The following is a 24,474-nucleotide window of genomic DNA, read 5'->3' on the forward strand; positions in this document are numbered from 1 at the left end:
GATGTTTTGCAAATGTGCATTCTTGTACATTTAGGAGGCCCCCTTTTCTTTCAATTCCCTGTGGACCCTTAGTGAATGTGAAGCATTCTGGAAAACAGGAGTGCAAGGAAAAAAAGGAAAGAAAGGAATAGGGAAATGAGTCCACAGAAGGTTCAGATTAAATTGTGTTGTGTTGCTTCTTCTTTTTTTCCCCTCTTCTCCTCCCATCGGATGTTTTCATAACTAAACCAAATGTGTGCTTGAAGTCAGCCAAGAGAATCCCTAAAGCAAAATGTTAAAGTCAAATTGTTGAATCAAGTTTCCGCCGCCCTCTGGGCTTCCAGGCTGCATTTGAAGCTCTGCGCCTTCTGAACTCTGTTTTCCCTTCGGCCAGACGATTCTCTGCAAAGCCTTTCGTTGCCTCTGGCAGAGTGTTACATTCAATCCAGACAGTTTCGAATGATTTTTGATGAAACATTTATTAAACATATGTCAGCTATGTTATTTTTTTTCTTTTCTTTTCAGTGCTTGTATGCAGCCACACCACTAACTGGAAGCTTTAACATTAGCTGTCTGTCAAAGCTTATTGCAGATGATGAGCGTTTCACTTTAGCTGCTGGACAGAGGATTGAAACGTGGTGACAAAAGCTTCACAGAAATGTGCAGAAAAATCTGATGTTAATGACCTTGCAGAAAGTGAAGTATGAAGGCATTTCTTCAAGTATTTTTAATGTGATTTTGCATAGTTGTTGCTTTTTGCCTTTGTTTTAACATAAGTGTATTATTTTTTTATGTTACTTTACATTGCTTCTGACACATTTTCTGTGCTCGGGCAAGCTGCCCGGGTATATTTAAGAGGCTGTCCAAGTATATTTGGTGATTCCTTATTTATTTTATTTTTAATCCATCTGAGAGAACATCTGAACAGTCTCCTGACTCTTATTTTCAAACTTCATTTGCTCCTAGCCAACCACCCTTGGCTTTTTCCGTCTTGTGTTTTACCTTCTGGCTGTATCACTGGCCAGGTTGCTATTGTGGTGGTCCTTGTTGACAGTTGGCTTCTTCCTGATTGAGTCTCTCATCCTGGAGCTGTACATGTTCCAACTTCACAGATTAACTCTGAGCTTGAGAGCCACCCCAACCAGGGAGCTGGTTAATGTGCCACAAGGCTGCAGAGCAGAGCAAAGACTGTGATCAGCAGCAGCAGTCCAAGTTGGTGGAGTTGGAGTTCATCTTCAGAATGAGAGATGCACTGAAGAAGCGGCTTATTATATTTACCCATTATATATAGGTTTATTTATTCTGATCTGTGTAAAATACGAATAATCAACTTTTTATAGAGTTATAAGTCCAAAATCATTCTATCTCCGTGGTCATTCTAAGCTCAAAGAAGATCTGAACCCAGCAGTTAATCCTGTTTTTGGCCCTCTTCCATCACCTTCTCAGCATTTATAGAGGCTGAGGCCCCACTGCCTTTGCAGGGCAGGCAGCTTTGGTTTGGGGTTAGTGCATATGGTGTTGTGGCTGGTGCTCCTCATCTCCCTCCTCGCCCCAGCTTCCTTCCACATCCTATCCTGTCTTGCCTCGTCTGTTCCACTCAAACCAGATGTTTTTCTGCAGTCTAAGCAGCGCCGGGACGAAGCATTATCGCAGATGAAGAGCTGAAGCAGCAGCCAGGTGGAATGATGGGATGTTTAGAGCTCTGGGGATTGAGAGTAAGAAGTAGGGTGGGTGTTTGGGGATAAAGATTGAAGGGGCGTGAAAAATGCATCATACACCAGGGAGCCGGGACTGGGGAACACATTGAGCTCGGCCGAAGACAAATGCGTTTCCAATAATTGAATTTCTCCTTCTTCTTCTACTTCCCCTCGCTCCCTCGCTGTCTGTCTGTCTGTCTGTCCCTTGCCTAGTCAGACGGGTCCTGGAAAATATAAACAGGATGCACTCTTGTCTGATCGTAAATCCCCTCTCGTCTGCTCTCTGGCCCCAAGCCCTGGACCACGTCCGTTCCCCTACAGCCCTCTCCACTCCGTCTCCTATCCAGACCCCCTCCACCCCAACCCTGTTGCTCAGAAGAGGAAGCCAAGAGTGTGTTTGTGTGATATGTGCACATGTGCATTGAGAACGGTTGTGTGTTTAATATACTGTTACCCAACACTGGGGTTGGAAACGTGGTTGTGGGCTGGTTTTGTAACTACTAATCATTGGCCACATTTAGCATGTAATTAACTCAGAGAAGACCTGTCCTCCCACCTGTAGGGGTTAAATCTCCACAGCTGGATGCAAGCTGATCCACACATGGCGTTTCGCATGCTGTCATTGCTTTACTCTTTGCATTTCTCCTTACATTTTTAGCAGTGATGGCAAGCAGCATTGACCCTAGACCTACTTGCAAATCTTTTACACTTTAAGTAAATTGGAAGGTTTTTAAAACTGTACATGACCAATTGGAATCCTTGTGCACTGATCCGATTCATGCAGTAACACTGCCGATGTTTGCACAGTTCTAATTTCACCTGTACAGTACATCAGGCTCCTTTGAAGTAAACAACAGATTCTGTTTAAACAAAAAGTGTAAGAACATCCTTTGTTGAGAACGTGCTTCAGAACAAGATCCTTAATCAATCTTCATTTCCCCCGTGACACAGATAACAACTGTGGTTGTTAACTGATTGTGGAAAAGCAGGAAAAAGAAAACTAAGTTCCCTTTACAAGTGCTGCTTAGCCTCCTCTAAATAAGGCACTTGACCGCAGCTGCTCGGCATCCAACAATAGAAGACAGAGCGGCTTTCTATGGTTAGCAGGCATGTTTAATGACCTTTCCAGTAAATAAATAATTTTTTCTAACCTTTTCTTCAGAAGTATGTGCTCTATGTCAGTCATCACCTCACAATTTTTAAAAGCTAACTCGGCCCAGACTGTTTTCCTCGTGAGATCACTCTGCATTGACTGTTTTTGCAGAGCGAAACAAAGGCTCATTTTTTGGTACTGACACATCAGTGTTTGTTTTCTTATCTTCTTTTTATTCAGTTGCAGACTAAAGGCATTCAAACCTTAAGCTCTTCAATTACACTCTCCTTCCCTTCTGCCTGCTTACTTTTCTCTGCAGGCCCAATTATTTTCACCGTCAAAAGGGGAATTAGCGTTCATTTTAAGATTTGCATTCACTAGGTGTGTATCATCACAGCAAGTACAAGCCTGAACGTTTTGAGTTAAAAAAACGGACTTGGTGCATATGGGTTTGGAATGAAACTGAAGAAAAATGGCACAAGCATTTCTTTTTTAGGCAGTGGATCCAGAACTCTTTTTGAATTTGAAATGATCCATCTTTTCTATAATATGTCAGCCTGAATGTTTTCAGGGAAAGCTTCTTTTTTCGTTTTGTTTTTAAAGTTGTTATACGTCAAACAAAAAGGCTTCCCTTCAGGTCAAACCTGTGTCAAGTCAGTTCTTTTTTTTTTTTTTTTCTTTATTCAGCATGAAGTTGTTTTCCACTTCTGATTCGGTGACAGATTTACAGTAGCTGATGTAAACCTTCTCTGTGCAGGTTTGCACGCACTGAGGCGAGCACTGGGAGGTTCCCATCAACCACCGTCTGACCAGCAGCTAATGGGGACAGTGACAGTCACTCTGCAGGACCTCCAGTGGGCCATGTCTGTAGTGAAGCCCAGTGCCATGAGGGAGGTTGCTATTGATGTCCCCAAGGTACATTAACTGACACAACTAGTCTGTTTGTTTGTTTTTTCCATTCATTCTCTCATGACTTAAGCTCATTTAGACTCATCTGTCTGTCTTCTTAAAGGTGAAAAACATATCTTTTTAAAAATTCACTCATCTATAAGAAATGACCCTCATATTGATCTTGGAGTTAGTAGAAGCTGATGCTTCCAGATTGCACTATAAAGCTAAGCTCCTGTTCTAGCAGGAATTTTTATTTGGCCATTTGGCATAAACTCCAAAGGTAGGGTGTTTTCGCACATGCAGGGTTTAGTCCATTTCAGTTGAAATCTGGTTCATTTTCTCCCTTGGGCTGGTTCGTTTGTGCAGGTGTGAACACAGTAATCAACTCTTCCAAAAGAGTCTCGGTCCGACCCAACTACCAGGTATATATTACAAGTTTAAGCTAAAAAACTTCCTGTAGCCACGTTTGCTTTGTATCCTGAATGTGGAAAGGTACTATAGATGTGCAAAAATCTGTACAGGCTAGCAACTAGCTGTGAATATAAAACCTCTGTGATCTCCAATAGTCTAGAACACAGCACTTTCTTCCTGTATTTACTTTTGTTGCTTCCGCTCCAGACACATCTGGCCAATGAGCCGACTGAACCTGCTCACATGGTTTGTAGTGACGCGTTTTGGTTTGCTCAGAGTTCTTTTGGATTTTTTTCTGTGCAGAAAGAAACCAAATCATGAGGAAAAGCTACAAGTTTACAAACTCATCAACTGATTCAGACAGGAGTAAACGACCTACAGGTGTCAAAACACCCTTAATCATTCTCGTAGGTCCATGATGTAAAATTGTTAGAGTAGGAACATCAAATGATGTCATAGTGACTAAATTTAACTCCTGGGTTCATTAGTTCCTGAAATGGTTCCTAACCTTTGGAAATAGGCTAACAACTGTTAATGGGAGTGAAAGTTAAGCTGCAGTTATAGTGACAGCTTCTGAGTGTTTTTCTTCCAGTTATAGAGCCAAAAGAAGGAAATAAGGAAAAAAAGCGAGCTAACGTCAGAGAGTGCAACGTCTGCTATGCAACAGACAGGAAGCACAGGCACCGTAAAAACTAAATTAAACAGATATCTCTGCTGACGCCATAAAGAAATCTGGTTCTTGAGTTGCTAAATGTTCCACTATGATCACCACTCTCACTGACGTGATTATTCCTTGTCCACAAACTGTATAACAGACGTAATCGTGGTGACGTCACACATTGATTTCCAACTCTGCATTTCAAAACCTCAACATTTGAGCAGCTGCACTCTAGGTCTTTCTCGCCTTATGAGAAGAGAGACTGGAGTGCTGTTATCAGTTATCAGTTAAGGCTAGCAAGCTTAGTCAGCCAGCTGAACCATAGACGTATAGACACTATACTTGCTAATTAGTGCTAATCAAATAACTACCCTAACACAAGAATTTCACTCACAAAAACTGGAGCACAAACTTCTAGGATGATCTGTACCACATAGCAGGATTTGAAATGCTCTGAAAGGTGGTCAGTAATTTGTTTTTAATGTATTGCTCCTGAATATAAACTTATTAATTTCATATCTTAAGAGTTTCTGGGGATCGATCAGCTTAAACCTCCGGTTGGGCCACGCTTCCGTTCAAGTCATGAGCAATGCCTTTGAAATTCTCACTATGTCAACTTCATGACATTTAACAGATTGTTATTATGAAAGTGTCAGTTAGTGCCAGGTTAAATCTAAAGGGACAGAGCTCTGAGGCTGGGCTTGTACTCACATGTGGACATAGAAACGCATGAAGACTTTTGTTTGTTCATTTTCAACTGGAGCTGGATGTCAAAGAGTAGTCTGGGAAAATTAAGAGACCTTCTCTTCACATACTTGACTTATTTATGGCATCATTCATAATGACACAGTCTGGATGAGATGATGAGAGGAAGTAGTCTGGTTTGTTTCATTCGATCTTTGTTTCATCGAAAGGAGAATGAAAATCTCTAAACTAAACAGAATTGCGAGAAAAGCTCAAAGAGAGCAGCAGCAGCAGCGGTCTTCCTGTGTATTTTATTGTCCCTTTTAAATGCACATGAAACAATCCCTTAACTACTCTCTGACCACTGAATTACCAGCAGATGAGGGTCAGGCTGAGGAAGAGTGGAAATGACCCCGTGGCCATTTTACCCTCCGCTACAATGAAGATGAATCACTTGTTCTTAGTGGATGAAGGGAGAAAAATGGAGCAAAGGAGGGGAGGGACAGAGGGGAAGGAGAGATGAGAGGACAGTGGTGAGACTCCAGGATGTTTTGGAGTTTGCATGTGCAAGACATAACGGACAGGAAGAGGGCTAACATCATCCTCCACCGGTAATTGAAAGCAGATCGGGTCGCTAACGGTTCCTGCCAGCAACCAAAAAAAGAGAAAGCGAAAAGAAGAAGAAACGTCCTTCCTATCCCTTCACCTCCACCCGCCTCCCCTTTTCTCTGCAGCACTCTGCACTGAGCTCGCCCAGAGACATTCAGTCCTTGTGGCCGGTTCCTGGAAACAAGAGAGGAGTGAGTTTGAGTTTGGATTTTTTTTTCTCCTCTCCTTGCACAGCTCAGCTGAAAGGGCAGCCGCAGAGCCCCGGACTTGATTATATCCACATGAGTGCAAACATTTGTTTCTAATCCATTTTATATAAGAAACTTCCAGTGGTGCCGGATAAGTACATGCCTCGAGTTCCTCCGAAACCTTCTCAGATCACAGATCTAGAGATTTTACAGAATATGCCTCTCAATTTACCATTTATTTATGATTAAATACATCAGAAGTTTGATTTAATCCTTTGTTTGCTCTGTGATGAGAAATTCTTCAAACTATCTCAGTTTACCCAGTTTTTTTTTTAATGAACATCTTCCACTTTATAGCCTGGCTTTAATATTTTTATTTGGCAGCTGTATAACAAGCCTATTATTCTTCCTTTTAAACATACTCCTTGTCTCTCTTGACTTTTTTTTGTCTGTGAAGTCCCCCACACCCCTCCTCACAGCCCCATCAAAGGACCCGAGCTTGAGAAGGCCCCTTGTAAAGTTCAGAAAACAACAGTAAAAGATAATAACTGGGTCTCGTACAAAAAGGAAGAGAGGGAAGAAGGGGGAGAAACACAGCAGAGCGAGGTGTGAGTCAAAACATTGCCTTCTAATTCCACAAACACTTCATTCGTGACAAAAGGCAGCTTACACTTAATGTGACTTTTTATTGTTATTTCTTACAATGACTCCATTGAGTCTGCAGAGGCAACTTAAAAAAAACAAAAAACGGGGGGAAGATGAGTGCATAAAGTTGTGTTGCACATCTGCTTCTTTGATAGAAACATGGGAATAATTGATTTGTAATTAAACGCCTGTGGATGTGGCTGCTAATTTGGAGGCTTACATGCTTTTTCTCTGCATTTGACCCTAGCAGCTGTTCGTTGTTTGCAGTTGAAAAGGAAATGTTCAATCATTGTACCTCCAGCCAATTTTAATATGTGTCTACCTGTGTCATCAGCGTAATCATCGAAAACTCTCAGGGACCTAAACTTCCAGGAAAACTGCAAAGTTCTAGAAAACATTCTTCTCTTGTGACCCGATGCTGCACTCATACATGTAAATAATAAATGCAGCCAATGAGGCCAGGAAAAATGTTTGGACCATCCCTGCAATTTTTTGCCTTTTTTCACCAAAAGTAATATCCAGCTGATTTATTGTTCCCTTATTGTCTAATATAATTTCTCGGAGTTGCAAAACATCACAAAGTAATGATACTATTTCAGTTTGAATGACTGCATAAACACTGCAAAACTTGGCAAAAAGTAAAAGCCGAGGCACGTAGTTGGAGAATTCACGTCATTCGCTTTAAATATCATCGGTATCAGCACAAAGCTGCTCAGTTATCATTTTTTGCCTTCTAATTATTTCTTTTATAAATGTTGTGTAATGTATGTCACAAAAACCTCCTTTTTTTTTGTCTCCCTCCATTTTTTTTCTAATCATGCTCACCTGTTCCCTCAATCTCCCGTGTTTTACAGATGACCTTATCTCACTTTTTATTTCATTTCATTACTCTCTGGGGCTTCAAATGGGCATTTTGCTTTGCTTACCTACTTTCGGCTTATCTTCTCATCTCTGCAGCACTGTTTTCTCTCTTTTTCCTTTCCTCGCCTCCCTCCCCTCCAACCATCCGTTACCCTCTCTCTCTCGCTCGCTTAGCGCTGTCCATAAATTGTTCGGTATTTACAGTATGTGGCCAGACGCCAGGTTTCCATTAGGTGCTCTGTTCCCCGGAGACGGCGCCGGTGGCCTGGGATGTGTTACCTTTGGATGGAGGGCAGTAGGGAGGGTGAGGGGGGACAAGCTTGTGAGGAGAGAATAGGAAGTAAAAAGGAAAAAAAGAGGGGAAGGGAAAGAGATTTGAGCATGTATTTAAGGCAGAGTGAGAGAGGGTGATAGTGAGAAGGTCAAGTGAGGAAAAAGGAATGAGTGGAGAGATATAAAAAATAGAAAGCTCTGGGAAGAGAAGGTAGGAAGGTAGATGTAAATAGCTTTTGCACTTGTTGACAGTAACAAGGTTACCTTCTTTTTTAGAAAATTTGACTGGTGCTCAACAGGTGGTGCTTGAATGACTGGTGTTTAGTAATGAAGATTTCAGTGGAACCTTGTTTTGTTGTGGAGACGAACAATATCTACATCACGGGGTGAGAGGATAGAGTTTTCTGCCTCCTAATGTGAATAAAAAGCCATATCTGGTTGGAATTTGTTTCCGTGCGTGGCACCGCGGCACTTCCAGCACAGCTGTTACTTTAAGATTGCTCCCTGTAAGCCCCATCCTAACCACTCACATTTGTGCCTCTGCAGTACGCACTGGATCTCCTTCGCTGTATCAAACCTCGACCCTTCAATTTGAATTTCATTTTGGGAAAGTGGATGAAGTTCTGGGGAACTAAATCTGGCAAGTAGTGCTGGTGATGAGCAACAGTTGCCCTGGTCCTGCCCAAATTTGTGGTTTAGTAGTGATGGAAGCTCTCCAGAGATGCAGAAGAAAATAACTTTGAGGAGGAGCTTGATCATGTTTAAATCTTTTATGGCTTTTTATTTCTATGTGCAGGATCAAGGAACATTTTGAATGCACTTTGCACTGGCTTTCAGTTGAATTTTACTCTCACATGTCACATCGCATTGTTGAGTTCAAAGAATTAAAAGTTTTCAGTATTCAGAGTGTTTTCTGCATTTAGATTATTTGTGAAATTCAGACCTGTGGCACTTGAACTGAAAACTGTTTAACTAGAGCCTGTCTGTTTATTTTAACAGTCAGTCTAAAGGTACAAATGAAAAATACATGTAGAAACAAGTTTGGTAGGGCCAGAGGTGCCACCAAGGAGGGGCCGGGGGGGCACTGGCCCCTCCTGGCAAAACTGTCCTATGTTGGTAATATTTTTAATAAACATGAGCACAAGAGAAGAAGGCATCCTACAATGAGTTGAAACATTAACCCTTTAAAACCGGTCGGAGCGGGCACGCTCTGTTTTGCGTAACTATTTTTAAATCCCTGTAGAACCGGAACTGCGTAAGCTAGCGCAATTATTTTTTTTTGCATATGAAACTGGAGGAGTTGTACTTACATCTTATGCCATCAGCTTGTCCTAGGTCACAGTTTCCTTCCACATAAAGCTTTGCAAAAATTGCATAAAAGGCGCTTGCAGGAACAAAAACGTATATAAAGCATAAAGTCATGTTTGACTTTATGCTTTTCTGAATAGTTGCTGGGATGCTTAGAACTCGAATTGCACTGCTGGAAATAGTTTATTTTGATGCACATGCTGTTTTCTTTGCAAATTTGCATCATAGGATTGTTTTTCGTTTTTCCTGCAGTATATAGAAATTGGTGTATCTTAAAAATAAAACTATGAAGACACTCAAAATAAATTCCCTGTTGTTGTAAACTATTTTTTGCAACTTTTTTGTATTTTAAGTTTTGAGGGATAAACCTCCTAAATTTCTCCAGGTAGAAATATATGCAAAAAAACCAAAAACGATTTTCATTTTTTTTGTAGTTTATTGCACTGTTTTGCAATTAATGTAGTTACTATGGACTTAATGCATACATATTATTAAAATATGGGCTATAACAGTTGTATTGATGTATAGCAACTTGAAATGCTCCCAGAAATGGCACTACAGCATGTAAAAATATAATATAAGCTCTGGCGGACTTGGTTCTATGGTAGGTCTTAAAGGGTTAACTTGTTATTTTTTTTTTTTTACACACACAGACAGAAGGTTGGTGGCACAGCGTGTGCCACCCCAATATTTTTAGTGATCCTCATATGGCCACCCTTATGAAAAACAATCTGAAGGTGCCCCTGCTGGTGACAGCATCTTATGTCACCAGTACACAAAATAAGCTTAGAAGCAGAGGAGCTATTTCTGAACTACTGTGTGTAGATTTTACAGTATCCAGCTGTACTACATTGCATATGGACACATTGTTTGACTTCCTAAAAAAACAGGTTTCTCTCTTTCGTTCATGTGAATGTAATAAGACAAATCCAAATGTGGGAGGACAGAAAAGCAGTGCGATAGATAAAGACAGAAGTAAAACAGGAAGGAATGAGTGGGGGAAAGTGGATCTAAAAGGAGATGGGGGAAAAAAAGAATGAGAGGAGATGCAGACCGAAAGAAGCATAAGAGGTGAAACATAAGGAAGAAAGAATTGGTAACGAAGAAAGAGACAGGAAGGCTTTAGAGGCTTTTGGATGAGGCTGTCTCCTTATCTGCTTTATCTCCTCCGGTTGTTCACTGCCGGACCCTCTCCCTCCCTTCCTCCCTCCTTCCATCTGTCAGACAGACAGCTGTTGGCAGACTCGCTCTGTTGTTGTTCACTCTGTCCAGAGTCTCCCCAATCCAAGCCCTCAGTTCCTCCATCTCTTTCCAAATATGCTTTTATATTTCTCTCCTCTCCACCAGACCCCTGTCAACAGTTTGGAAGAACTTGACATTCTTTGCGATTTACTCGTGTGGTCAGAAAGTTAAAAAGGTCTTCCTGTGGGTTACATGAGAACATCAGTGACATCAGTGTGCAATCAGAGTTTATTTGGTCTGTTGCACTTATTGTTGGCGATGTGTTTGTATTTGAGTGTATTATGTGAGTCTGAGCTTTATATTGGAATAAAGGACTAATGGTGAGCATTTATTAGAGTTTGGGCACTCTCGTCCTCTGCCAGTGAGATACATATATAGTTTGCTTGATTGCATGTTATTGTTTGGGTGATTGATTGCATTGAACCAGAGGTGTTTTAGTCAACATTTTGATTGGATTCCAGACTCTTCTAAATCTGCTTCAGCTAATACTAAGATTGCCTCTTTTTCTTCTTTAACTTCTCTTCGATTGCCTGTTCACTGATAAGTGTTATATGCAGAGTCTAGCATCAGGTCAATTAAACCTCTGGATGTTGATCTGGTCAGTGTCAAAGGGGGTTTATAATCACTTTCAGCTGCTTTGGTGTTAATGAAATTAGCAACAGGTGCACTAGAGGGGCAACAGTGAGACAGTCTCCGCAACAGGAATGGTTTTACAGTTGGAGGCCACTGATATTTTCTCCCTGCTCATCTTTTCTGAAAGCTTTTTTTTTTTTTTTTTTTTTTAATATAGTCAATATAATAGTCAATGGTATTATGAGGTAGCATGAGGGGATACCTGGATCCCACTGGTGTGAATATGACAGACAAAAGAAACAGAAACAAACTTTGTGAGGATGGCCTGAGAGCCTGACGTCCTCAAGAGGGTGCTGTGCTCACAGCCTGGCATCGTGGCAAATGGCATTTGCCATAAAATACCAGAATAGGTGTGTGTACCGCTAGTGCCCCGTGCTTTTCACAGATCACCTTCACCTTGAGCACATGTGACAGGCGTAAAAGGGTCTGGAGAGGCTGTGGAGAACATTATACCGCCTGTAGCCTTGATCAGCATGACCAGTTTGGTGGTGGGTCAGTGATGGTCTGGGAAGGCATATCCATGGAGGAACGCACGGAGCTGTACAGTCTAGACAACGCATGAAATCCTTGGGCCCATTTTCAGATACACTAGTACACTGGGTCCTGGGTTCCTCCTGGTGCACTGGTGCATGGCAATGCCTGACCTCATGTGGTGAAAGTATGCAGGCAGTTCCTGGAGAATGAAAGAATTGCCACCATGCTTGCCAATGGAAAACCTCTGGGGCATTATGCTTCAGCCTAACTGATGCCACCAGGTTGGACTTTAGCCTTTCCAGGAGCCATGCAGACAAACACATGTTTGTATGTCCACGAAATGACATCTTTTTGTTCCTAACACATTACCCAATCCTGGGTATCTGAGGGAGGACACTCAGCAGAACAGAAGCAAGCCATCATGCTGTCATGTACAACAAATTGAAAACACAAGTTGTTGTTTTTTTGGCCACATCAATAGAATCTTCTCTTACTGTACCTTACTCACCAAATTTTTCTCCTCCCTGCAACTTGGTCCTCTTTCCCAAAATAAAATTCAACTTGAAAGATCGTCATTTTGACTCATTGTCAATTCCATCATTGAGACGTAAATGCAAGGGGATAGAAGAGTACTTTCACAACATGATAACAGCTGAAAGCTTAAAACAGTCTAAAGATGAAACACTAAATATTTGTTGTATTACCTATACTAAAGAATTTATTTTTCAGCCTATCCCAGCTGTCGTAGGGCGAGAGGCGGGGTACACCCTGGACAGGTCGCCAGTCTGTCGCAGGGCTAACACAACCATTCACGCTCACATTCACTCCCGCATTCACACCTATGTGGCAATTTGGATTAATCAATTAACCTATCCCTGTACCCCGCCTCTCGCCCTATAACAGCTGGGATAGGCTCCAGTGCCCCCCGCGACCCTGAAAAGGATAAGTGGAAGCGAATGGATGGATGGATGGAATTTATTTTTCATTCCTTGAACATTTATAACAAAAGGTTTGTTATTAGTGTGTGAGGTATTTTATTTTGAAAGTCATTTGGGATAAAGAGAACATGCCTTGGTTTCGGTAACTTGTTAGAGAGCTGCATTATTAAACTACATTTGTAACTATTTACCCCCTCCCCCCCAAAAAACAAAAAACATTGTATTATTTCATTCCCTCGTTCCAGGTCCGCTGGTCAGATGTGGGTGGGATGGAAGAAGTGAAGCTAAAACTGAAGCAGGCAGTGGAGTGGCCCCTGAAGCACCCAGAGGCCTTCACCCGCATGGGGATCCAGCCACCTAAAGGCGTTCTTCTCTATGGGCCTCCGGGCTGCTCGAAGACCATGATTGCCAAGGCTCTGGCTAATGAAAGTGGGCTCAACTTTCTGGCTATTAAAGTGAGTTTCCTCCATGAAATCTTAAGAATAATCCTTTGCTATCTTTCTTTAGATGAGATTTAATAGAGAATTTTGCTTTTCTGTTATGCAATGGATGATGAGTTGAAATCAAAAAAGGCACTGGGCCAAAGCTTGCTGTTTTTTCCAAACTTTCATACATAAATATGAACAAATAATGTTTTACAGATGTGCCTGTTCATATCATATTCTTGGTTGAGTGCTCTGCCAAAACACTGCATATGACTCAGCCATTAGTTAGATGATGGGTGATTTGTTGAGTAAATCTCAACTCCCAGTCCAAGCCTTTTTAGCGGAACCTCAGTAACAGCAGTGTTTATGTACGTTGCATTGTCATTCCCTCAGAAACCAACTGGAAGAACTTAGTGAAATTACCTCCCTTTAACGTGCATGTGTTGAACAGTTGTGTTTCACATCTTCACTGAAATTTAAAGATGTTTGCACCAAGTTACCTGCTTCACAACTCCATGTTTTTAGCCTAGATTGTATACAAAAAAAAGAAATTACTACAATGAAATCAATCAGTCGTATCATATTTGTTTTTTGGAGGTAGATGTTGCCCTATTTAGACAAGAAGGTTAGTGCTAAGTTATTAGCTAATGTGTAGATCACTCCTTCATCCAAAGACTGTACTGGTGCGTTGCATAGACACAGATACCAGCTAATAAGTGACATGCAAGAAGCAAATACTAAAATTTCAATCACCAAAACAATGAGCACAAACTAGTAAAATGGGCTCTTAGTATCATTAAACACACACGGGGCCATATGATTTGTCAGATAATTGCATTAAAAGGAAACCACAAACGCAGATGGGAACTCCACTTAACTGACATTTATCTCTAGTCTGTCAGTGAGATGTAAGAGTTAAATGAACACTGAGATATCATTTGTGTTGAAGTAGCAGTGGTGATGTTTCCCTAATGACCTGAAGGCAGATTGGCGGGCCAGCTTCCTCTGCACAGAGCTTCCTTGCTTGCCCTTTGACCCCGTGTTTATCCTCTTTCATTCATCACTCCATCTTCTCTGCCACGTTAGCCTCGCTGCCCTCCAAGCACGGTTGACAGAGATTGATTGATCAGCTTGCTGAATTGTTATCAGTGAATATTTTTAAAGAATGTTGCCATGAAGACAAGAAGCCAAGACAGAAGCTCTCAAGTGGCACCATTAAGCCAGGAGCAAATCTAGATGTGAACTGCAACGTCTTTACCCGAATCAAATCCTGTCGCAAACCTCTGGGATCGACGGAAGGCAGTGCTCCTTTTGGCATGATGTTGGGGTCGAGGATACAACGTTTATGGCAGTTGGTGAAAAACAAAGGGTAGCACTGTAGAAACCAAAAATGTTGTTACACTTACTCTAAAAACAAATATCCCCCTGAAAATTACAAAACGTGCTGTTTCCTAATTACAATAATCAGGTTCAATGTGCAATAGCATTTTAATGGAGCAAATATAATCCAGAGGAATACGAGTTGTTTAATGTCTGTGCACGCACATTAGTCCTGGTGACTATTTCTAGCATTTGATACAAAGTTACTGCTTTTTTTTTTTTTTAAAGAGTTTTATTATAATCTTGTGCTGCAAGTTTCAAGTCGTCACAAAAAGAATCAGTGAGAAGGGTAAAAACATCCTGTCCCTCCTGCTGAAAGCCACTCTCACCATCTGAAATAACACTATCAGGTTTTTCCAGAGTAGCGGTTGCTTTGACATAGATACTTTATCCAGATTTAAATGTGGATACTTTAAGGCTCAGTCTGTTTCCTCTGTGTGAAAAGCCCTATTATCATCTTGTCAATTTTAGTTTCCTCTCGCTGCAGCCACTCAAATACACTCAAATCCACAGATGCATACGTGCACACTAACACACACATACGGAGACTGCTCATATCTCTACATTGTCAATGGTTTTAAACTCACCATGTCCACCCTTTGGCTCTACAACAGAGAGTGAGGAACCAGGGATTAATGAGTCAACCTCCTCACTTACTGCAGGAGACAAAGGGGCTGGGAGTTAAGTGTCGTCTCCTCGGTGAGCCCAGAGGCGTTGAAAGGGTGGATTGCAGTGGAGGAAGTTCTTCTGAGGTTTGAGTGGATGTTTATCTGCTCTGAGCAAGGGAGATATGAGGGAGAAAAGGACTAGGAAGTTAAGAAGAAGAGAGAGAACTGGAGGTTTATTTTGTAGTAATTTGAGTAAAATTAGTCATAATAGCAGTTTAAGTAGAATTAAATGAAGTGAGTACATTTTTTAGCGTCCACAATTCCCTCATCCACAATGAACTGCCGGAAATGGCTTAATCGCCTCCTATTTTGTCAGGAAATAACAAGCGTATGCTTTCCAGTAATTATCTATTTAAACAAGCAGGTTGTTTGTTATGCCAAACGTCTCTCTGATCGATGCTCTTCAATAGCATACTGACATTGAACGCGTCAGTGAGATGCTTTCCTAGTACAGTATTAGTTGATTTGCTGCTGCAGAGCATTTAAACATATCTTAAGTATATTCCATGCTTCTTGTAAAAACCCAGATGTAACTGTCCAAGCTGTGAGGGAAAACTCAAGAAACCATTTTCAAACATCTCTGGTTTTAGGCTGACAGGAGGCCAAAAATGAAGAGGGGAAAAAAGTATCCTCTCAAACATAACCGGCAGAGTGTGGATGTGGTCTTAGTAGCAGTGGTATCTGGAGGAATTAGTGTCTTCCAGTTGGAAGAAACTGCAACTAAATGGAAATAAAATGCTCATTTATCACTGTCAGCAAGGCTGGGTAAAAACCTTGACAAATTTGGCTGCTGTCCTGCACACAGTTTTGATCTGGCTGAGCCAATGCAGTGTTTGGTTTTGGTTACAAACCTTAAATTTTATCTGTGAGAATGAGCCCGAGATTTAATTTGGTAGGTTGTGATGCCAGCTACAGTTATCGTGGCGTTCATAGTAGGTACTGGTAGCACTATTGTACTAACAGTAACAAGGGAGGCCGCAGCAGCAAACAGTACTGTTTATTTGCCAAGTGAACCACAGGTGTTGCATAAAGCAGTACACAATGTCCAGTAAACATCGAAAGAGTACTGTGGAGGTACGCACTCACACACACGTGCACGCACTGCTGTAATCTGTAACATTCTTACGCTGTATTATCATTGTTTGTTTTTCACCGGGCTCTTTGTAGCCTGCAAAAGATGTGACAAAGAAGCAGCTGCTGTGTGGTCACAGTTTAAACAGCTATGCTAACAGGACTGCCTCCAGATGAAGCTTCAGGATAAAAAAGGAATGATTAGTCATAAAGGTGCTAGTAATTAAGGCAAATGAATTCTTTCTGGACAGAATAAAACCCACATCAAAGTGTTTTGAGTATTAGTTAATATAATTTAGCATTTCAGGTTGTAAATATGTCACGTTTTAGACTAGCTTGAATAACTTTAAATCGCTTTAAACTTTTCTTTCAGGGCCCAGAATTACTGAGTAAATATGTTGGGGAGTCTGAACGAGCTGTGAGAGAGGTATGTGCATTTAACATCCTTGTTTTTTATCATTTACATATACGTATATATATAAGTTGTGTAAGCAGAAAGTTATGCAAACTGAGTTGATTTCCTGGCCTCTTTATTTCCTCCGTCCATGCTCTGGATATTTTTGGTTGTTTACGCAATGAAAGGATGACCTGAGATGTAATTCATGGCATTAATGAGTGTTGTATTTCCTCTGTATGTTTGTGCGCACTTCTGGTTGGGAGTGATTCACAAGTCCGGTTAAACATTTGTCCTATTTTCCTCTTTTCTATTGTTGCTGACGCTGCTCGCAGGTGTTTCGGAAGGCGAGGGCCGTCGCTCCCTCCATCGTCTTCTTTGACGAGATTGATGCTCTCGCAAGTGAAAGAGGAAGGTACAGTATGTTCTTTTCATAGTCTTCGTACATAATAATCCCCCCCCCCCTTTCCTCCTCTGCTCTGTTCATTCCTTGTCCAGTCATGATGATGCACAATCATCACTGTGGTCGGCTTTAGTTCACCAGCCTTAATCTTTGACCCCCCGCAGATCTCACAGTTAATTCATATGAGGGTTAGTGCAAACATCCCAGGAAGTCTGCATGACTGCACTATCCAAGCCAGCCACTCAGTTCTCGTCGTGTCTCCTCAAACTTCTGCGGCTTTTCACTCCCGGTGAACACAGAACACAGTCTTGTCTGGAGGAGCTTTAGTGGGATGGCACTGGGAACATCTGTGGCTTAAAGGAAAGAGGACGAGGGGGAAGGAGGGGGGGCGGACAGAGGACACAGGCCGGAGGCGCACAAACACTTCATTGTGCCCTTCCACAGCAGATGGGGAAGGCCAAATATGCAGCAAGCTTCCTGGTTAAACCAACCGATGAAACTAAGTTGTAGGAAGGAGCAGAGAAAGGCCAATGGGCAGTCTTTGTAACCTTTGTGAGTGGGCCCTTTGTCAAAGCATCACATTCTGCTTCTAAGACAAAACATATTTTGATAACTGTACTTTTGTTAACGGGCTTCCGCTCATGAGATGTTGAATTTTTAACATCTTATATTCCCTTGACCTTAGTCTTAGACTTGATAAGCTAGGCCTTTCACTAGGCTGAGCTTTAGAGCTTGTGACTTATACTGCAGTCTTGGCTCTTGCGCTGCAATCAGCATACAGGATATACTATTGCAACTTTGATTCATCCATTTGCCAGCGGGACTGACGAGCATTTTGGCTCTTACGATATGATTGAGCCTGGCTTTCTCATTATCTCCATGTCCAATTTTGTGATTGATCTCAACGAGAACCAACTGTGAGGTGGCAACGATCGACGTTTGCCTGGATGTGTGCCTTGAGCCCACTCACTGTTTTAAAAATGCACTTAGCGCTGATCTGTAAAGGTTATTTATTGGTGTTCACTTCCTACCATGTTTAATCAATGAAGTGCCTCGCGCATGCCGGCAAGAATTTAAAACTGTTGACACAACCAGACAGTCTCTGCCGGATTGTGAGCCCGTGCGTGTGTGAGAGATTGCGTTTTTCTTTTCGAGGCAGGACAAACACCTGTAAATCTGTCAGCCTACCTGCCACGAGTCTAAACTGGTGAAATGAAATGAAGAAAATTGAAGAAAGACGGAAACAGAGGCCAAATTTGAGAAGCAGAGAGTGATTGGTTTTACTTCTGATAAGTTTTTTTCCACATAATAGCACCTTTTAATGCTTTCCTTTTTATTTCTGTTTTCCTTTTTTTTTCTCTGTTTTGTTTTTATCGTCCCATCCTCAGCTTGTTTTTTGTTCAGTTTCTCTTTTTCTCCTCCTCATGACTTTTTTCTGTTTATTTTCCCATGATAACTTTTCTCATCTTGCGCCTTTGCTACTTTTCTCTTCAAGCTGCCATCCCAATTCATTGCAGCTTCCTTGGCATCTCCCCTCGCCCAAACTTTGTCTCTCCCCCTTCCCCCCACCCCCTTTTCTGTCTCCCTTCATATCTCAGTGACAGAGCTCTTTTGTGTTCCTCTGCAGCCTTGTCTGTGCTAATGACGTCTGGCACTTCCGCTGGCCCTGTCAACAGAGACTGTGTGTGTGTGTTTGAGCTTGGAGGGATAGCTGTCTGTACTGTGTTATGGAAAATAACCACCTTGTTATGCAGTGACTAATGCAACGATGAGCTTTTTTTGTTTTTTACGATACAGCTGTCGATTTGCTATTATGCAGTTCTTCTGTCCCACTGTTGCAATGGACGAAGTGGTCCGTCACTGCAATGTATAAAGTTTTGTTTGGTAAAAACTGTTCCTGGATGTTCAGGTAGCCTCAGATGGCTGACCTTACTCATTCACTGACCCCTTTAACATTTGGAAGCTGCTCAATCTTTAAATTTTGCTCCATTTAGGTGAAAGGGAACAGCCTGTCTTTCCTTCTTTTACCCTTCTCTGACTCATTTTCAGTAGAGCATCTCAATACTTTGGTTTACCTTTGAATTACATGAAATATTTGCATAGATCGGCTTTCGCTTCTTCATCACATTGACTTCAGGTGAGGCAAGATATTCACAAGTCCAAACAAAGGGACGTATTTAACAACCAAAGAAGAGCTGCTTTATTATAGAGGGATTGCCTGTTTTCTGCTGCCTTGTTTTGAGTTCAGTTTAATACGTCATTGGCAAGAGAGCTCGCTTTTGCTGCCAGTTTTTTTGAAAGAAGTATTGTGCTAATGAAAGTGTCTGCTTGCCGAATGTCAAATGTTCCCTTCAAGTACTCAAGAACTGGCAAATTTTCCTGATTATGTAGAATTGTAAATATTGTGATGGATGATAAAGTTTTTCAGCATGTGTTGTACCGCACTCCTGAGAGAAAAAGGATGAATTCTTCTACATATCTGGATCATTTATCTTCCCATTCATCCATCATGCATGTAACTTCATTATCCCTTATCCTTTACTCTCATTGCTCCGAGTATTTCTTTTCTGTGCATTTCCTCCTTTCCACGTTCATACCTTTACAGGTCATGGTGTTCTTCCTCCCTTCCCATCCATCATTTAGCTGTACTTACTTAACACTCAGTAATTCAATAATTAAGTTTTTCACCCGATTCGAGGTAATTTATATACGTCCTTTCCTGTCTCCGTTATCCATTTAATCATCCAGCCACACATCGCTTTCTTCTCTCTTTTCCATCTTCTTTCGCTCATCTATCTTCTGTGCTTCTCCATGCCTTCAGCTCCTCTGGTTCCAGTGGTGTGGGGGACCGGGTCCTGGCTCAGCTCCTGACAGAGATGGACGGCATCGAGCAGCTCAGAGACGTCACCGTTCTGGCTGCCACCAACCGGCCTGACATGATCGATAAGGTAAACAGACGCCGGCTCTCTGTCTTCATCTCTCCATCCTCCTCTTTGGTCCATGATTGATAAGCTTGAGGAGATGTTTAGTTTGTCTCCCTTGTCTACTCCTCTCCCTCCCTTACTTTGTTGTACGTGATTGATAAGGTTAAAGGCCGCTTGCCCCGCTCCGTCTTCTGTGACTTGCTCTTCGGATGCTGATGCCATTAGTACGTCGTGGTGCACTTTATATGGTTTCAGTTGCATCCATAATAAATTGTTCTAAGTAACTCAATCTACCTTCATGCTTCTACCCTTTTAGTTTACTTTAGTGGAATAACTGCTGCCAAAGCATTTTTTTTTGTCCTCTTTCTGACCCAAACCAATTCACATATCTGATTAGAAATTAGGCTGTAATATGATGAGGTCATCAAATATAATAAATTCTTCGTTTCATTTTAGCCTCCGGGGATTGGGAGCATTAGTGATTGGGAGCTCAAGCCAAGCCGCTAAACATCTACAACCACTTTACCTTTACGTTTAATTTGCTTCATTTAAAACTCAGTAAAGGTCAAACATTTGTCTCATTGTCATTTCTACTTCCTCTCCTTGACAATTTGAAGATCATACTCCCGTCTTTTCTCCCTTAGCCTCCCTCTGTTTTTATCTCCTCCTTTCTCTTTTCTCCACAAAACCTGTGTTTGGTATCCACCCATCTCTGTTTTAATGAAATTTCCTGAGTGCTGATCAAAGACTGAGCCTGTGCCTTGTCAAGAAGGACACAGGAAAGGAGAATGTCGCCGTGCTCTGTAAGCTTCTGCACAGGCAGCCCTTTCTCAGTTTTTCTTCTGCTTTTTTTGCGGTAGGGTGTCCTCCGATATTGAGTTTAAAAAATACTTTGATGTTACACATTTTAAAAGACGGTATCACGTCCTAATTTAACATGGCAAGCATTAAAATATTGCTGAATTAAGTAAACAGGAAGAAAATTACATAAAGCTGTTGTTCCTCCAACCAGCAACGGATCAACAGATCAATACACTTTTTTATATATTGATTAGTTGTTATAAACTGGTAAGGACTTTTTGATAACATGCTGCTCAAACAGCCCACTTGTGGAAAATTGATCCATCACTATGGTGATGGTAAAACCAAAATAAATTTCAGCAACAACTGATTGCAGTCTCAATTCAGACGCTTTTTAGTGGTATCACTGCTAAAGAAACATACTAAGCATAGAACTGTGAGAGTGTGTATGTGTGTGTCTAAAAGAAAGAAAGATTTAAAAAAAAAAGGGGGGGGGGGAATCAAGCCCCTGGGTGCACAGATGGGAAACCCCAGGTGTCCTTGTACAAGCTGGCCTCCCTCTCAGGAAGTGGTCCCCCGTGCAGCTGAGAAATCAGATTACCTCCTGCTGGCAGTATCCCCCGACACAGTGTGTGTGCGTGCTTGCATGTGTAACGTGTGTGTTTTCATAGGTTCAAGTCATCTGAATGAGGAACGGAAGCTGCCAAATGGACAGACAGGCACCCCACATTCACCCCTTACTTTTTTAACACCCTACCCTTCTTTACCGCTCATTCGCCACCACCGGCGCTGTCTGTCACTTCAAGCCGGAGATGGGCAGACATTTCCATGCCAATGGCAGGATATGATAGGACAAATGAAGATTAATGGGACGCCTTGGTGTCAATGAAGTTATTGTGGGCTGTTAGAGGTGCAGTGGAGGCCTCCTGGGGGCCTCAGCTGTTTGACGGACAGATTGAGTGGGATGGCGAGAGAAAGAGAGTGGGGAAAGTGGTGTTTATTTTAGCTCGAAAGGAGCAGGGCTGTTGTCCATCTCTCAACAGCTCCTACACAACATTTTAGGTTTTAGTTTTTTTATCCGGTTGTTTTAGTGCTCTCCATTTAATGTCTGTGTAAATAATGTTTTTCATTTAGTCAGTTAAAGACCTGCAACACATCTTTGGTAAGTGTATATTGAGGAGGCAGTTTAGCAAAAATATAATCATTTAAATATAGATTCCCACATGGTTCTTATCAGCTCTTTTGGGAAAAATGAAATTGTCATTTCTTTCCTTAAAAATGCTCTTAGAGTGATGCTCTGAGATGCACAAATGGATGGATTTACTTTGCTAAGGAGTAAAATAAATCCTGATTTTCTTTGCTTTTTCCTTACTTGGGAGTGATGTCCCTCCGAGCTCCGAGGCAAATGGGACGCAGGATTCTAGCATATCATGTCATGATGGCATAATCAAAGCATGTTGTCAAACAAAATGTAAGTTTACACCTGATTGTAATGATCCACGATTTATGATTTCACTTAAATTAACCTCCTAAGACCCGAACTCTTCCACGGCATGCATTTTTTATTTCTCTTTGATATTTGAGCTGATTGGGATATTTGACCTGAAGAATGAAAAACAAAGAATTACCAGATATTTTTATTTTTTTATTTTTTTTTTACCTAATTTTTGTTTCTAAGAAAAATGAGCTCCACATATGAGAACATTTGTTTAAATTTAGATAGAACAGAAGCAGTATAATGTCCTGGTAAGTGGGTGTTTGAGTATTTTGGTCTAAATAACCCAAAATGTGATGTCCACATATGTGGATGCCAGGTCCTAGGAGGTTAGTATAGAAATATGTTGACATTAACACGTTTAAATCAGCCTTACTTACTGCTACTTATGAAATTACCTAACCAAAGACCAATTTATTGATTACTATATTTAGATTTAGATTTTCCATTGTTTTCTTTCAGTAAACTGTCATGTATGTGTTGCATTTCTTCATCATAAAACAACAGATTATCTTAATATTTGCATACAGTTTCTTACACACTATTAGGAGTTAAACTGTAGATGCCTGCAGTTGATTTGATTCTCAAGCCTAACAGTGGATTTATGTTTCTGTGTTAAATATGTGCCATAGGTACACTGCAATCATAAACCCTTCAGAAATCTTATACCGTAACCTGATGCTTAACTCCGTAGATATCTAACCACATGCCCCCAAGCACCCAGCATGAATAAAGTGAATGTGCATTATTACCTTGTCAAAAAAACATACAAACGGGGACAGCCTGTTCTTGTCCCAAACATGCACGAAAAGGGTCTGTGTAAGAAATGTCATAAAGCAGTCATGATGACGTGTCACCAAACACCACCATCCTACCCCCGTTGCCCCCTCCAGCTTAAGAAGAAAAAAAAACTCTCCCACTTCCTCTTTCCTTTGTATTGCGCCAATCACCCAGGCCCACCTCTGACCCACTATGACTGAGCTGTGGTGATTGATTAGCACCACCAGGAATATTTATCCAGGCTGATCTAGTAGGAAGAACCCCCTGTCACTCTGTTTGTCGAGCAGCTGTCCATCTTGTTTATTGTACACACAAACACACACTCACAAACCAGAAGCCCCTTTTCTAGTCGGTAAAATGATGCTTTGATAGTTTTTTTTCCCCATTACAGTTTGTCTTTGCTGTGAACCCATGGGTTACTTTTGTCTCAGAAAGATAGTGTTGGTCTGTTGTTTCACTGAAAAGCCCATTTGTTTGCCCTAATGTGTGCTAGGCTTTATCCATGCTATCAGGAGGCAGGGCTACTTACAGTGGAGAAGATTGCTAGCAGATGGGTCTTTGTTTGTGACCAGAAGTTACCAACTGGGCTCTTATCTGAACAAGGGGCCACAACAAAACAGAGGCAGCAGAATTAGAATTGAAAGGGCAGCATGTCTACGTTGCTGTTCAGTACTGTAGGGGAAATTACAGTGGGTGAGTTTATCCTTCAACAAGTCAACACTTTCTGCTATTATTAGACATGAGAGTGTTTTTAATATTTATATTTTATAAGTATTGTGTTGGTGCACCCAGCAACTTACAAATTTCCACCTACACCAGATTCCTCTTTCTATTTTACAAAAACCCAAAGATTATTTATGACTCAAAAATGATCCGTTGAGTCACAAGTAGAGTACACAGCGTCCCAGTGGCATCCATTTGTCATCGAGCCTTTTTGTTGTTGACATTTTCCAGCGTTTGAAACCTGTTTCCCACCAGATCACAGTGTGTTTTAGTCACTAACCGTTATGTATTCGATTTTCTGCCCTCTCATGTTTACGGACTCCTCCTTCTCAAAGTCTTCTGTGCTGTAGTGTAGCTTCTGAACAGGAGATGGGGCCAAAACTGACACGGGCCAAGATTCTTGACAATTCTTTTCAAAACTTGTCGATCCTACTTTAAAGTAAAGAAATGAAAATGTTCAAAAGTGTTAAAACGCCTTTGGTGCTTAAAGGATCGTGTAAGAAGCCTTTAATGTTATAAAGTAAATTCCTTCTGTGGCTGGTAACAGTCACATGTTTTATGTGACACAGAATACATTTTGGCACATAAAAATGAGCTTAGGGTGGAAGGAGTAGTGTACTTGTTATATTATTTAAAAGCATGTAATGATGATGCTTTGTGCACTGTTGTCTCTATAAATTAATGTAACTGCTATGCCTAGAGTTTTTTGATTTGGTCCAAAAAGTCATACCACATGATGTCTGGCACTGGAAACATGAGGACACATGAATCTCTGTGCTCTTGTAGTACCGTAACTGACCTTATAAATGTGTAACTTTTTATTCAT

At 41.3% G+C, this 24,474-nt stretch overlaps 1 protein-coding gene across 1 annotated transcript in view; it reads left to right on the forward strand.

Moving 5' to 3' along the window:
* The window catches only part of afg2a (AAA ATPase AFG2A), a 112,804-nt gene that overhangs the window by 20,079 nt on the left and 68,251 nt on the right, over positions 1–24,474 (forward strand). Inside the window, exons 11-15 of the mRNA XM_085285432.1 lie at positions 3,527–3,684; positions 12,830–13,039; positions 16,502–16,555; positions 16,858–16,937; positions 19,747–19,873. Coding sequence (XP_085141558.1) covers positions 3,527–3,684; positions 12,830–13,039; positions 16,502–16,555; positions 16,858–16,937; positions 19,747–19,873 — 629 coding nt within the window. The remainder of the gene's footprint in view (positions 1–3,526; positions 3,685–12,829; positions 13,040–16,501; positions 16,556–16,857; positions 16,938–19,746; positions 19,874–24,474) is intronic.

This window comes from Mchenga conophoros, linkage group LG2 (genome assembly GCF_057382185.1).
Source record: "Mchenga conophoros isolate Kocher_MC1m ecotype Shallow Benthic linkage group LG2, M_conophoros_male_GT1.1, whole genome shotgun sequence".
Classification (NCBI taxonomy): Eukaryota; Metazoa; Chordata; class Actinopteri; order Cichliformes; family Cichlidae; genus Mchenga; species Mchenga conophoros.